General features: G+C 40.5%; 2 protein-coding genes across 2 annotated transcripts; both read right to left on the bottom strand.

The window, feature by feature from the left end:
• Positions 1–2,929: 2,929 nt before the first annotated feature.
• tmem275a (transmembrane protein 275a) lies at positions 2,930–3,547 on the bottom strand (the record flags this gene model as incomplete). Its single annotated transcript, XM_080726346.1, has 1 exon — positions 2,930–3,547. The coding sequence occupies one exon, from the start codon at positions 3,545–3,547 to the stop codon at positions 2,930–2,932; it is 618 nt and encodes a 205-aa protein (XP_080582472.1).
• Positions 3,548–9,345: 5,798 nt separating this feature from the next.
• On the bottom strand, positions 9,346–15,242 carry kncn (kinocilin; the record flags this gene model as incomplete). Its single annotated transcript, XM_080725733.1, has 5 exons — positions 9,346–9,391; positions 11,828–11,909; positions 13,281–13,349; positions 13,544–13,612; positions 15,095–15,242. The coding sequence occupies 5 exons, from the start codon at positions 15,240–15,242 to the stop codon at positions 9,346–9,348; spliced, it is 414 nt and encodes a 137-aa protein (XP_080581859.1).
• Between the last annotated feature and the right edge of the window lie 276 nt (positions 15,243–15,518).

Below are 15,518 nucleotides of genomic sequence, written 5' to 3'. Positions count from 1 at the left end.
ATGTTGTATATGATCAGCAAGACCAGTAACCATTGTTTCAGAAAAAAATATCTTTTGAATATTGTTATTATATGAATGAATTCTTTTATTTAAGTGTCATGCCACCTTGTGGCCCATTCCTCATGGGATTATACAACACCTTTTCAGACAAAGTTACAATATTCATATATAATATACACTTCACATATACACACTATTATATTCGAAAAGGTGTGATAACATACTATCAGCATTATATGAGTCAATGTATGAGCATATATACAGTCAACTGTGGCTAGGCTAACCCCTTCTCTGTTTAATGTGAGAAAGCATCTTCATGTCTTGCTGAGCATGTTTTAACCAACTGCTGTATAAACTAACTCTCTTGTGATGTAAAATGTCTTTGAAGTTTATCATGCCCAGAGCACTTACTTGAATATTTAATGCATGAATTCAACTAGACTGAAAAGTCAAAACCCAACACATTTTTATTTACTCCACATCCACATGGCGATACGGTTGGCCTATATAATAAGCCATGTAACAAGAGCACACTGTCATGCCATGTGTATAAATAATGAGCCGCTCTGTCGTAGTGTAACATTTTTTTATTCATATTTTGAAATATTCACATATGACACAATTAATATCTCTTCAAATAAACAATGTCGAATTTTCACAAAAATATTAAATCTCTTCCAGTTTCAGAGGCTCTAAGAAGTGTTATATACAATTATATTACCAGATCACCAGAGATATCATGATGTTACCTTTTACACCTGTTCTCTGTCAAAACAAACTCAAAAGTAAAATGTGCAATGGTCACATGTGGTTTGACAATTTAACTGTGCTGGGGTTTAAGTAATGAAAGACAATATATGCAAATGCTAAAAGCAATTGGCCAATTATCCACTCTAAATAGGAGCTCAGCAATTTGACTACCATGCAGCCAATAGTGCAACAGACTATAATAACCATTTACATATCAGTAGAGTGATATTTAAAACTTTTTGTAATGGATCTGCATTTAAACATCACAGCTAGAGCATCCCAAACAATATGGGAAAGAAATTCTTGAACCTGCTTTCCGCAGACAGTGCCATTATACACATACAGTATAGCCCTCATTAGTTTGATCCTGAGAACTCAGTCAAATGCAGCATTGATTTAAAAAAGGAAATTAGGATAGGGTGTATTTTCTGGGCCAGTCAATTACGAGGAGACTATCACAGTGATGGGGAACATACTGTACATACTGTACATATGATATCCTCACACAACACTGTATCGTGGCTGGTAGTGACACATGCTTTACAAATTTGCACTGTATGTAGGCCTATATAGATACTTCAACACACAAAGTCAACTTTTCAAATCTGGTTGAACAAATGAATTGCCATGCCATATCAAATTTGAAAAGCAAGTGTTAAAATACAGTGTACAGTTACAGTGTCTCTCAAAAACATTACATTACCATAAGACCATTAAGATACAAACCATGCAAACAGTGAATCAATGTCGCTATTTTGTGAGAATACTGTATATTTCAGATGGCCACGTTGGAACCACATTCCCAGGCCCTGTTAAGTCGTACTGTACCAAAACAAATATCATAGTTGCAGGTACTTTGAATAAGCAACACTTCCACTTATCACCTAACTGCATCCAATAAACACAAAGTTACATCATTACAGAACATTACTCTGGAAATGACATTAAAACATTATGACTCAAGTGTCATGATCGAAAATACAAACTAAAACAACATTAGAGACATACTGTAATACTTTCCATTATTGTTGGGTGTAATTAATTTACAAAATCCTTATTGTACACCGTAGTTATGCTGGCAGGTGCCTATACCATATACACAATAAAACTAAATGTAAGAATAAAAGTAAATGTAAAAATACACAGAATCATTCATGACAAATGCTTTGGCGCAACTCGAGCACTATCATATCCTTAAAGGACAACTTTGTTTTTTTTTTATAACAAGGGTTCATATTTTAGATTGTAATTAGAGAAAAGAAAAGACTAGTGTTAAAATGTTTTCATTTACTGCTTTCTATTTTTTTAGCGATTTTAGTATTTTGATTTCAGTGGGTGGGGGCATGCGTACAAGAGGCTAAATATCTCATAAGTCACATTTGCCCATGAAAGATTGTGGTGTCTAAAAATACATATTTAGCCACTTGCATGCATGTCCCCAACCTGGGGGCATGCATGCAAATCAAAACCGTTAAACTCACAAAAACGATAGAAAGAAGTAAATGAACAGATTTTAACACTCATCTTTTCTTTTTTCTAATGAAAAATATGAACCCTTGTTGTAAAAAAAACTAAAACAAAGTTGTCCTTTAAAGCTCCATTGTGTGATACACGGCACCTACTGTAAAACAAGGGGAATTACGATCACAAGCCATAGTGTTTAAAAATAAAGCAGCTCTCCCCTGAACTGTCAATTAAAAAACATTACATACACACAAATGACAATGACAGCCAAAGTTAGCAGATTTGAAAGAGTGACATCTCGCTGGTACAAGCTGGGGAGCTTTGGCCAAGACACTACGAATTTCCACACAAGCCCTCGTCTTCTCTGTAGCTGAATACTGTGCCCCAAACTGATGTTGGAACACATAATCACCACCTGTCCCCTGCAGACCACCTTCAGAGGCTGACCTCTTCAAAGTGGGACCAGAGACTTGGGCGTGGCTACATTTGCACATTAAAATGTTTCATAATGCCCATAGTTAACATGGCATGTTAATCACTGGTTGGCTGGACAAGAACAACATGGTTGATATTATCACAAGCAGCAAAGTTATAAATTATGAAAACTGTTGGACATAATAACTAAACCACCCAGCAAAACATATTTACATAGCTAGCAGTCAAGTTCTGGCAGAAGGTTCCTATCCTATACAGTGGTATGTCAGTTTGGTTTGCACTAGGTGGCCACTTCTTCACGTGGCAAGTTAAGGCTCACTGCACCTCCTGTAGTTGTGGAGGCTGAGTAGGAAGCAATGGCACAAATAGAAGGACCATTTGACTCTGTGGCAATAGGCTTACAGGGCCCAGGTGGGGCAGTGTCATGACCATCCCGCTCAGGGCTGGATGCCCGGGTCGAGCTAGGGGAAGGTGTGGGGCTGAGCTGCACTGCGGTTGTGTCCTGCAATGTGTGTTCACTGGTTTCTATTTCGAACGCTGTTCCTCCTGCAAACCCGCTGCGCCCAATCATCCCCGTGCCCCTGCCACCCACCTTAGACCCACGCAAACCCTGGGCAGGGGGCAGGCGACTGCACACGCAGCAGGCTCCAAAAAAAGAAAAGGCCACTAGAAGTAGAATAGGCCCAATGATGATGGGAGGATTGGCAGAAGGCACCAGGGTGCTGAAGGCGAATGCCCCCACCAGGGTGATGTTGATTCCAGCCAGCATAATGCACAGTCCACAGGCACAGCAGAGTGCTGGGGAGGGCAGGCTGTGAGGCCGATACTTCTTCCTTTTCTTCTTCTTTGGCTCTTTTTTAGGCACAGAAGTGCTGGAGGTCCTCTCAGTGAGGACCATGTCTTCACTGTCCGCAAGGCTAGAGTATGTCGATCTCTCTCTCTCTTTCTCTCTCCCTCTTCAGCTGTTTCTCTTTTTTATGGTTCAACAAAGACTGTTCCCCATGGCAACCCTCAACTAAATTGTGTCCACAATGAAAAATCACCTGCACCTGAAAAAAGAAGATCATTGCTGATAATTAATGACATGGCCCTGTTGTTGTTTGACATGGCTATCATTCTAATCCTCTTGGGCTACAAAAGACACTATTACACAACCAGACATAGATTATTACAGAGCATAAATTGTCCTCAAAGACACCCCCCAGTGATTGACTAAAGGCTTACACAAATAGTTTATCTTTTTTTAATTTAGGTGAATTTCTATAGGAAAGAAATGATAACAAATGGTAGACTATATAGCCAGCAGTAGATGGTATAGGAGTCTCAGATATTAGCTTACATTACAAGTGATCAGAATCAGTAAGGGATCTTGTCTTTCTGATATTCTAATAAGAATTGCAATAAGGCATGGTGAGACATGGCTCATTAATTCAAGGCCACGTGAGGATATAGCATTATCTTTCATAGTGCCAAATGACCCCTTTAATCAATCAAATGAACGCCCCCTCAGAATCAGTCCAAATGAACAGGGGAAAGGTCTAAATCCAGCAAATGCTGATGACATTTAACAAGGGTTTTCTTTATGTAATACTACTGTTAAAGAACACAATATGTATAGACAATATCTAAATATTGATTGTGGGTTTGTTTAAATCGCGCTCAATACATCCAAAATTGAATGTTTTCATATTATTTCATTTATCTGTTGTAAGCTCCAGAACATTAACAAAAATAATCTTACCCTTTATGCTGATGTTCCGAGCACTTGAGGGTCTTTTCGGTTGTTTCAGAAATGGATTTAATAAAGAGGAATATTCGCCATGCATGGTTTGCAGGGTTACATGATCTCAAACGGCACAGTCAGTCATTCAATCAAGCCAATACGGCAATAGGCTATGATGACACTAGCCGGCTACCACAGAAAGGCCATGCGACCCACTCCCCAGATAATTCGTGAGGGGAAAACTCACTTTATGTGAGATGGCATTGCCTCGAATTCTATATAAACGCAAGACTGTATCAGGCTAATACGACGCGACGCGACACATGTCAGACGCAACACGGTTCAGTTCAGATTAAGCATGCACCACGACTATAAGGTTAGAAAGTATTTTTCTTGCAGTCATTCAAAAGTCTTCAATTGAATCGGATGTAGCCTATCTTGCTCCTTTCTTCCATTCAGAACTGCCCTGCACTAGTGTCCGTGTGCGTCTCTCCTGTCTCTCTAGTCTAGTCTATATCGTCACCACCTCGCTCATGTCCTTCGTAAATCGCGTGTGGAACCTGGGGGGAGGGTTGGTAGAAGATGGATGATGGAGGTGAGTGTATTGCATCGAGTGGACAGCTCCTGGTGCTGAAACGGTGGCGCAAACCTCTCAGCGACAGAGCTTTACTTGTTGCTATTATCCGTATTCACTCTGCATTACACCAATTCAACAATTTTTTCCAAGGCAAAAAAGTAGCTTATTTTATTTCCAAAAGCTATATAATCATAGTCAATCCATTCCGCACACATGCCCTTGTGGTTTGTCACCTGATTTATGAATGACACGGCATGACATGGCCAGATCTAAACATGGATATGAATCCAACATGGGCGCAATTATTATTTCTTTCATAGATGCGCAATTTGCTTCATTTGAGAATAACAATTATGAGGCATGCAGCCTTTAAAAAAAATGAAAGCGCCATGCTGCATCAGTTCTGGTAGTGGCACAATAATAACTTAATTTATATTTTCAAAGAGCCATGGGTTTGTTAAAGAACAGGCTATGAAAAGTCTACAAAAAAAGACAAATATTTTACTCTGACATACTTGTACCGGTATGTCAGAATTAAGGCTTTTTTTCTTTTCTTTTCATAAAAATATAGGCTTATAGGCTTAGAATTATAGCCGAAAGAAAAAGAAATTTAAGGCCACATGATGCTTCAACCTGTTGGTCCTTCAAACTGTGCAATAGGCTGCTGCAGATGTTCTACCAGTCTGTATAGCCAGTGTTCTCTTGTGTGCTGTGGCATTGCCTGGGGGAGCAGGGATGCCAATAAAATGAACCATCTTTGGACAGGAGGTGTGGGGCTGAAAGGGAGATGATGAGAAAGCAGATACCCAGAGAACCACTGTCCTCTCATGCCCTTTATAATGAGCTGGTGAGGATGAGGAACATCCCCCATGCAGCCATCAGGCTTCTAACAACGAAAGCTTGACCCAAGGCATGTATTTAAGACAGACTGCAGGTTGACTATTACTGTCTCTCGACAATAAACATCAACACTTTAGTATCTCACTTTATTGCACTACTTATTAGTGTTATATTTACTGTACTATTTCTGTTCATGCTACAATATAAACTTTTCTCATTCATGCCCATGGTGTCTATCTAACCTTTGTTTGTTTAATCTGGTAATTATTGTGTTATGTGTTAACCACTTTCGACTTGGCGGCCCCATTTTGGGTATGTCATTCAAAATGTCTCGACAATAGCAGATCTATAAGCTCACAATACATCACAATGTGACACATTGTGAGCTATAGATCAGCTATTATTGCTAATAGCGTATAAAGGGCTTAAGAGGTTAACATTCAGGGCTGTTTGAAAAGAAGCCCTTGGGCTAAAGGAGGACCAAAACATTTCAAACTCAAACCACAGCTTTAAAAGTTATATAATTACATTGAACTCTATGTTCAAACCCCTGCCTCTGAGACCAGGGACAGGGCAGTACCACATTATTCAGCATGACACCACATCACATTGAGATCAGCAGTACATTCTCCCCACGCTGTTTGCCATGCAGCAGCCGTTCTGTCTGTGCTGTCCTGAATACCAATGCATTGTGTTTTTCAATGTGTGTGTGTGTGTGTGTGTGTGTGTGTGTGTGTGTGTGTGTGTGTGTGTGTGTGTGTGTGTGCGTGCGTGCGTGCGTGTGTGGGAGGGAAAGGGGGGGCTTGCAATTCACCTACATGTTATTGCATGTGTGCACGTGTGTATTCATTTTAGACAGTCATCATTACGCACACTACACAAGCAAGACCAGAAATAATTGTAAATCCGGCATGCTCCCAACACAGGCTGGTGGAGATGAATTATTTAAGAGCTCAATCATCCCATAATGATCATAATCATTTTGTGATTGATTGTTGAGTACATTGTGTGATATACTATATGAGCTGCTTGGGAGGGAGTGTACATTCTCTGCTTTAAGTCGTGTCAAGAGTCGGTGTGAAGAATATACTGAGTACTTCACTAACACATTATACAGTTTGACAGATTGAGGCCATAGGTTGATTTCAGCTTTGAAAGTTTAATTGTATAAATAAATACGTAAAATAATGAGATGACCTCAACAAATACCACAGGGAGCCCAGCAAAACCCTGTATTAGTATAGTAATAAATAAACAAAAAAAGTCAACCAAATTATCACATTATCATCTCTTTACCACGAATAAGGTAACCTAATGGAAAGTGGCCTTAGCAAAGCATAACACTAATTACTACATTAACCTGTGTGTGTGTGTGTGTGTGTGTGTGTGTGTGTGTGTGTGTGTGTGTGTGTGTGTGTGTGTGTAGTGCTGTAGTGCTAAAATGGCTCTATAATTAACCCATTGTTCTCCTAGAGCCAATTTAGTCGGAGGCCTTAGTTTTTTATTTGGTGCTAATCAGTCTAAAAGCGCCAAATTTTGCACAGATGTAGCCCAGGGCATGCTCTAATGATTTAGCTAGGGCGCCGAGTCGGCGACCTTCGGGGTCGCCACAGCGGCCAAATCAAGTTGGGCTCCCATCGACTTTCTATACAAGAGGAAAATACCCAGAACATTTTTTTTCTGGGTATTTAAATAGGATGTGAGGGGTCTAACTAGGGGTTTATCATGATGCTGAATCCATTGCAAGCATTTGTTTTGCACAAAAAACATTCCTTGGGCTAGAAATGGCCCCAGAAAACGCCCACAAAACTGTGAAAAGTGATGACTCATAACTTTCCATCACTTTTCATCACTAAAGCATCATTTTCTGGGGCCATTTTTAGCCCAAGGAATGTTTTTTGTGCAAAACAAATGCTTAGAAAGTCGATGGGAGCCAGGGAGCCCAACTTCATTTGGCCGCTGTGGCGACCCCGAAGGTCGCAAACTCGGGCGCCCTAGCTAAATCATTAGAGCATGCCCTGGGCTACATCGGTGCAAAATGTGGCGATTTTAGACTGATTAGCGCGAAATTACCATTCTATCTCCCTAAGGCCCCCGACTAATTGCCTAAACTGTAATCCTGACCGCTACTCTCCCTCTGCCAACCTGGGGAGAGCCCCGAACTGAGCTCATGCTTCCTTCAATCCAGGAGGAGTGTGCAAGACACTTCACCTGACAGGGGGAGATTCCCCGGTAGGACGTAGCGTGTCGAAAGAACACTTTATTCCAACCAGTTCCTTTCTCCTCCATCAGGTGCCCGGCTGACCAGGGGCAGGCAGTATACAGTAGAGACCAGGATTACTACATGTTTTTTTTGTGAGGGTACCTACAATAAAATTGGAACTAGAACACAAAAAAATAGAAGCTGATGGTGAAATTATGGTTCTTTCTGTTGATTTGATAAGATTGGTATCTCGACCGACCTGAACATTTATTTTCTGTTTACAAATGAGCTGGAGAGCTGGTGAGACCCTAGCTCTTGGTCCATAGCGTTAGGACCAGAGCTAGTGAGACCTACATCCCCTTTAAATACATTGTTTACTATTTACTGTGCATATTCACATGGAAGCCATTTTGATCTTATGGCGTTTCCAGTGGTGGAACTCAAGTAATTCAACTGTTGAAAAGTGCAAATACAAACAAATTACGAAAATAAATTTACAAAGTAAATTACAAAGTACATCTTCAGAAATGTTCAGTAATTGCAGATCTACAAGCTCACAAATGTGTCGTGCTGCGACGTGTTGTGAGCTTGTAGATCGGCTATTTTCACTATTTGAAAAGGGGGTGGTCCCAAGAATCCCTTCCTAGAAAAGTAATGTAGTCAAAAGTACAATATTTTTATTTAAAATGTAGCGGCGTGAAAGTCATTAGTTGCAACAACGACAAAATAATCAAAATATATACCGGTACTTAACACATCTGGTGCCAACCCCGAGTTTCCCGAGTTTGAAAAGGTACTACTGCTGTGCCAACCCAGAGTTTCCCGAGTTTGGGCAGTTTTTTTCAAAAACAAAAAAAAAATCAAAAAATTTTTTTGGACCTCCAGAAATGTATTAGGCATGATCGCGATCGCGAAATTGCATGTTTAACCCCCATACCAACCCATTCTTTCAAACATGGCAGCCATGTTTGTTTACATCTGAAGAAAACATAATGGCTGATAAATCATGAATGCCTGAACGGATTTCCAAGCGGATTTTTTTGTTTGAAAGCTGTGAACAGCCTGCACACACGTGGTGCATCATCTAGGCATGGGCGTGCACTTTTTACACAATTGCGCAATTACACGGAAGTCTATGGTAACCATGGCAACGTGGGACATTGAAGAGAAAAAATCATAGCAACATAAGAACAGTACTCAAGTAAATGTACTTAGTTACTGTCCACCACTGGTCATTTCTGTAAGAGCAAAATGGCCGCTGTGTGAATATGGTGAATTGCCAGGTGAGGTCAGGACAGGTCAGGTCAGTGTTAACAGATGACATCATGGCTGGTCTTGCTCAGAAGATGACTGCTAGGGTTTCCTCCGAGTTAAGACGTCCGGCATGTCTGAGGATGTCCTGCAACAGATGAAAACATGCAGGCATACCGTATGAGAGAAGTATAAGATGGAGTGTGAGGGAGAGATCATCTATGGTTGAGTATACATGAATGAATACATGCATATTTTGTGATCAGATAATGTTGTATTATTTGTGCCAATTAATTCAACGTAGGCTACTCATGTACAAATGCTGCTGATTGACAGGATAACTAAGAATAAACCTCATTATGTGTGGTTTATTTGTATAAAATCGGTGCATACATGAATGTCCTGCAAGGTGGATACAAGACCCTGTCATGCATGAGCAAATCTAGAATCTGGGTTGCCAATAATAACAAAATTCAGTATTACTTATAAAACATCATAAAAGATCATTGCATGCCTGTGTAACAGGTAATGTATACTTAGTTGTGTGAACTAACTAACAAGGCTATTTTCGGTATGCAACATGGCGCTCAACCAAGTATGAATCACGTATAATGTGCCACCCAACATGTTGGATGTGTGTACTCATCAGAGCGGTCATACTGATGTGGGGACACCATTGAGTACATGTGCAAACGTGCCAGTGAGCTATTGGATCTATACAATGAAGAAGGCTGTGGTTAAAATCAAGAACTTACCAGAGAAGAAAAGTATGACAACATTACACTAGTGGTGGAAGAAGTACTCACATTTTTTGTCTGGTATTCCAAATTTACTTGAGTACAAATGTATTGGCATCAAAATGTACTTAAAGTACCAAAAGTAAAAGTTCTCATCATGCAGAAATCTTCCATTTCACGTTTTCAAAATGTATGAAAGAAGTCTATATAGAGCTGATGTGGTTAATGTATTTTTGTAATCATATTTTAAATCTACAAAGTAACTAATAACTAAAGTTCTCCAACAAAGAGGAGTAAAAGTACTATATTTGCCTCTGAGATGTAATAGATATAACATTGGAAAAGGGAAATACTTTCATGACAGTACAGTTCACTGGTATAAAGTCAAGTAAAAGGATAAGCTCAGGTAGGCCAGGCTTGTTTCCATTGAGAAGTACTTAGTAAATGTTCTTAGTTACTTTCCACCACAGGACCACAGTACACACAACCAAGAGGGCACTGTTACATGAGTCCGGGTCAGGTGGCAGGCTATTCGTTTCTACCCTCTGATATATTGTACTCTTTAACTTTTAGGAAGTGAATGGCAAGTCACAGAAATACAGAATTACTATTTCTCCTATTCTGGTTGTTCTTCTGGAGCTTTTGTTGTTATAAAAATCTCCATAATACATGGAACTCACAAGTTTATCCTCTTCTTCTCTGAGACCCTCAACCAATCGTCATCTGCCAGACACAATGGAGCAGAGGCAGAAATTAGGAGTTAAAGTCCAGTCCTCAAAAGGGGAAATATGACTGATAGAAATATAGTCTAGTATATTAGGCTAGTGCTTAAACATAGGTATCTGAGCAGTATACTTTTACTACATCTAAAAACTGCCTCTGTGGTAAATCTTTTATTTCCTTTCAAGCTGAAGGACAAGATGAGCCCCTCTAATGGCTGATTCATACAAGCTGTCAAATACAGAAGAGGGCAAATTTGCCAGTTTGCCACTGAATCCTATTAGAAAATCTCTTAGAGAGCTATTTCTGCAGATGATGCTGCAGTAAGTATCTGACCCTTGCAGAGACAAAATAGTATGTTGCGAGAGAAAAGCAGGCACATCCAAAGAGCACAAATGATTCCATTACTTTGGAGTGCCACAGAGACAGACTGGGGGAACATGACCTTGCCTTCTGGGGCATCATGACAGATAGTCAGAAACAGACTATGGGGTACAATGACCTTGTAGGTATGAAATAACAGCTTCTTGAGCACTAAAGTGCAATGGAAAGGTCTAATGCCTTGTCGCAAATAACCATTCCATATTCCATACTGTGTGTGTGTGTGTGTGTGTGTGTGTGTGTGTGTGTGTGTGTGTGTGTGTGTGTGTGTGTGTGTGCGCGCGCGCGCTGCATGCGTGCGTGTGTGTGTTTGCAAAGCGTCAACATTGTATAGTGCAGGGGTCTTCAACAGGGGGTCCGCAACACCTAGGGGGTCCGCAGGGATACTGCAGGGGGTCCCCGAAATTACATGATTATTGTGCAATCGTCAGATTGTTAGTGATAGATTGATAGTATTGACATTGGTTCTCAGTTAATAAATGGCAGTGGTACAGCCTCTTGTACATGCATCTTGTACAAGCATGAATATATGAATATATTATTTTAATAGCATAGTATTGAATGCACAATAATTTGTGTATACACATGAAACAATTTCATTCATAAATATACAATATATGTTGTAGCTCCGCCCTACGAGAAAGGGGGTCCATGCTCCATCTCCCCATCACTTTGGGGGTCCCTGGCCTGAAAACGTTGAAGACCCCTGGTATAGTGTATGTGTGCCATGTGTTTGTGTCTCATACCCCTCATCAGGGTTGGCCTCTGCAGCCCCTGGGCCTCCTTCCACAAAGGTTCCCATTCGGCTCTTGGAACGGCTCTGAGTTCCTTTGAGAACAGGAGAACAGATCAACTTTTCATAAAATATTACATTGCAGGAATCTAATGTCCATTGACTTCTGTGAACTGATAGAAACATAAAGTTGTAGGAGTTCATTTGGACCTGAATGGACAGCCTCTAGCTTGTTCCCCCAAGTTCCAGTTGTCTCTTCTGTCTCCAAACGAGTCTATTTTATGGGGCAGATTAAAAACTGTTGGTTGTTTTAACACCTCACGAGAAGACTCACCTATCAGGTTAATTCCCGATGTGAGACTTCTCACCGGTGTTAAACATCCGGGGTTAACTACGTAACCTATAGTTTAGACTGGTGGCTCGGCCAAACAGAGAATTGACCACAACAGGGGGGCATCCCTGTTTCCTTATTATTTATCTTCACCATAATTTCAGGAGTCATGTGACAATAATATTCTGCTCTCTTCTAGCAATCCAGATCCTCAACAGATTCATCTGAATGTTGTTCACAGAATATTATCTTATTCCCTGCAGGCAATGTGCTATGATGATTTTACGTAGTGCTAGTGCTTTTTGCACACCAAATACTCCCTGTACTTTCTTTTATATGGCTTTGGAGTGTTCAGATGTCCAATGTTCAGATGTTTTCAGTACTTTTTGTAGGTCGACATTACACCTTCTCTGTCCGTGTTAATTTTAAATGATGTGTCCCAGTAACACCTGAGATGCACACAGAAGCGCATTTTCTTTCGCGGCTTAAGAGGATTTTTTCTTTAGTTTAGTTTCTTTTTAGTTTTCACACTGCTTGAGGGTTTTATGTGTGTGTGTGTGTGTGTGTGTGTGTGTGGGGGGGGGGGGGTATTTCTTTTCTTTTTCTTTTTTCTTTCACAAAGAAAACACCATAGATCATGAACGCAACATCCAATCAATCCTAAACTGGAATAACCTGCCTCTGGAGCACATCACCTCCAAAGGCACTTTAATCTTTTACCATAGGGTCAGTCGCCTCAAATTGACCATATATGATAGAAATGCTATTTCTCCACACAGCTTCCTCAGTTCCTGACGACAGCATCACATGAGTTATACAGGCGTAAGTAGGCCACCTGACCTGGTGGAGATATTATGACCGCCATGTGTAGATCTTATCTATCTAGGTTTGGCTCTTGACTTACTCTTACATGCATCTATCCTTTGTTTCACCACTGCTGTTGCTGCTATAACACCTGCATTTCCCCAAGAGATCAATCATTGATGGATTATCTGATCTAATCTTATCCTAAGCCTAATGTATAAGTACTTTTGCATACGACCACAGCGTCATTCAGAAAACAAGGAAGATGTATTTTAGAAAATGTGTTTTGTCCAGAGATCAGTGAGGTTGTACAATCATGTTTTACACTCACCTTCCCGTCTCAGTACATCTGCTGGTTGTTCAGGAGCAGGGACAGTAGGCAGAGGCCGCACTCTGTTCCCTGTGATGGAAAACTATTGAGTCGCATGATGGCTTTTGATGGAAGAGATCGATTTTCTTTATGTCAAGGCGAAATATTTGTCTTGGCTAAATGTCAGCTATAATGTTGACAATTTCTTTTTTTTTTTGTAATTCAAATGTTTTTTTTTATTTTTTCTTCTTATGGGCAAATAGTGAAGAAGGGATTGTAATTACCAAACATTGGCATCATGTTGTTGATGTTAAGCCAGGCTTTTATGAAGGGATAAACAGATATGAGCAGGCCTGCAACACACAAAAAGGTTGATTTAATAGATGACAAACTAACACCTTAAGAACCTGTATCATAAAGGTTTACTCTCTTTCATAAAAGGAAACTTACTTTCTCATACCACTTTAATTATAATAATGAGGCAGTTTGATCGATTGCAGGGTTTTAAATACAAAATTACTAGATTTGCCTCATAACAGAACCAGGGATGTGCGTTTTAAATCAACATTTAAGTCTAACATGGTTAATATAATAAGGGGGCGTGTCTGATAAAATGAATATCAAATATGTAAATACTTAACAAGGAACATAAAAACTGTCTGGGTGCACACAAAAGCCAGTGTAGAAATTATCCCAGACATGTTTGAAAGTGAAATATTCCTTTTAATAAAAGTTGAGGAAACAGCAGTGTGCTCGGAGGATGCAAGATTAGTTTCCTTAAACTGGCATCAAATTTCCCTGGAGTCCCATTGAAGAAAATGGCTTCCCATATACTCGGCTATGAGATCTGTGGTGTGCCTCTAAAAAGGCATATTTACTCCTTCCTGGCCACCAGGTAGTGGAATGAAATCCAGTTATTTTTTGTCATTAACTGTACTTTGAGACAACCATGCAAGGATAGACTTGATTTTGACAAAATATTTCAATTATCATTCAGGGTTGGCATTAAATCCTGGTCAGCCCTGGGGTGGTCTGAGCCATAACAGCTCAAACTGCAGAAATAGTTTAAATACATACATAAGCAAGAGCACTCAGACCACATTCTGGAGCAGACTTTCTGTCTCATGAACCCCAAAAATACATGATGGGTTGTAATTACTTATAAATGATCCTCAGGCAAAACAGATATTATGTGCTTTCTTTTAATTTGCAGAATGCCTGTGCTCAAAAAAACAAAAAACATATGCACTTAGTTTCGGACAAAGAACTCCATGTAATCCTTGCCTTGGCAGACCAGACGAATACACTGCTCCCTGCGCTATCAGGCGACTTCAGTTACCATGTTGTATCAAATGATCGCATGGTCACTGAGGTGTATTTTTCAATGGAAGGTTGATGGAAAATAGCATTCGCCACTGATCTTTCGCTTGTATTTTCATAAATATTTGGTTTTCAAACTTTATCATGCCTCAAGTTGCTTCCTCAACCGGCACAACACCATCAGGACCACATTGGAAATAAGTGTTTTATTATGCTTATCATGCATGTATATACAGTATATGTGTGTGTGTGTGTGTGTGTGTGTGTGTGTGTGTGTGTGTGTGTGTGTGTGTGTGTGTGTGTGTGTGTGTGTGTGTGTGTGTGTGTGTGTTATTATTCAGGTCACTACAGGCCCAAAGTAATTCCAATTACCAAATTCTATTGAATGTTCTGGGAGATAAAAAAAAGTCTGGCAAAAGAAATCAGCAATTAGGACATTGTACTGAATTAACAATGAAACACCTGCCACAAGCATGATCAGTTGATTCTGAAATGCACATGTCACAATCACTCACCCAGGCCCCCTGCTCCCAGGAAGATGCCCCCGACAGCATCAGCATCACACTCCCTGGAAACCCCGATGATGATGCAGCCCGCCACAATGATGAGCACGGAGGCGCTCACCCGCAAGACATGGTACTCCCCGATACTGACTGGGTTCATTCAGCAGGCGGAGGACCCCCCACCTGCCCGTGCTGCCCAGCTTCCGGACACACGCACGCAAGGACTGACCCTGACACAGCCGTAGACAGACACACTACTTTGACATGGGGCCCTCAACACAGCCCTGGAGGTGGCTGTGTCCAGTGTCACCTGCATGGAGTGTGGCCCCTCCCTTCTGCCACTCTCACTGAACACTTTCTCTGTCAATGCGTCTCCGTCTCCGCTCATCGCTGCTCAAGACTTCTCATGCATCTTTAAAGATGGAGCTCCGGTTTC

The sequence above is a fragment of the Nannobrachium achirus genome (genome assembly GCF_963921795.1).
Source record: "Nannobrachium achirus genome assembly, chromosome: 5".
Classification (NCBI taxonomy): domain Eukaryota; kingdom Metazoa; phylum Chordata; class Actinopteri; order Myctophiformes; family Myctophidae; genus Nannobrachium; species Nannobrachium achirus.
This window is presented reverse-complemented; position numbering and strand designations above follow the sequence as displayed.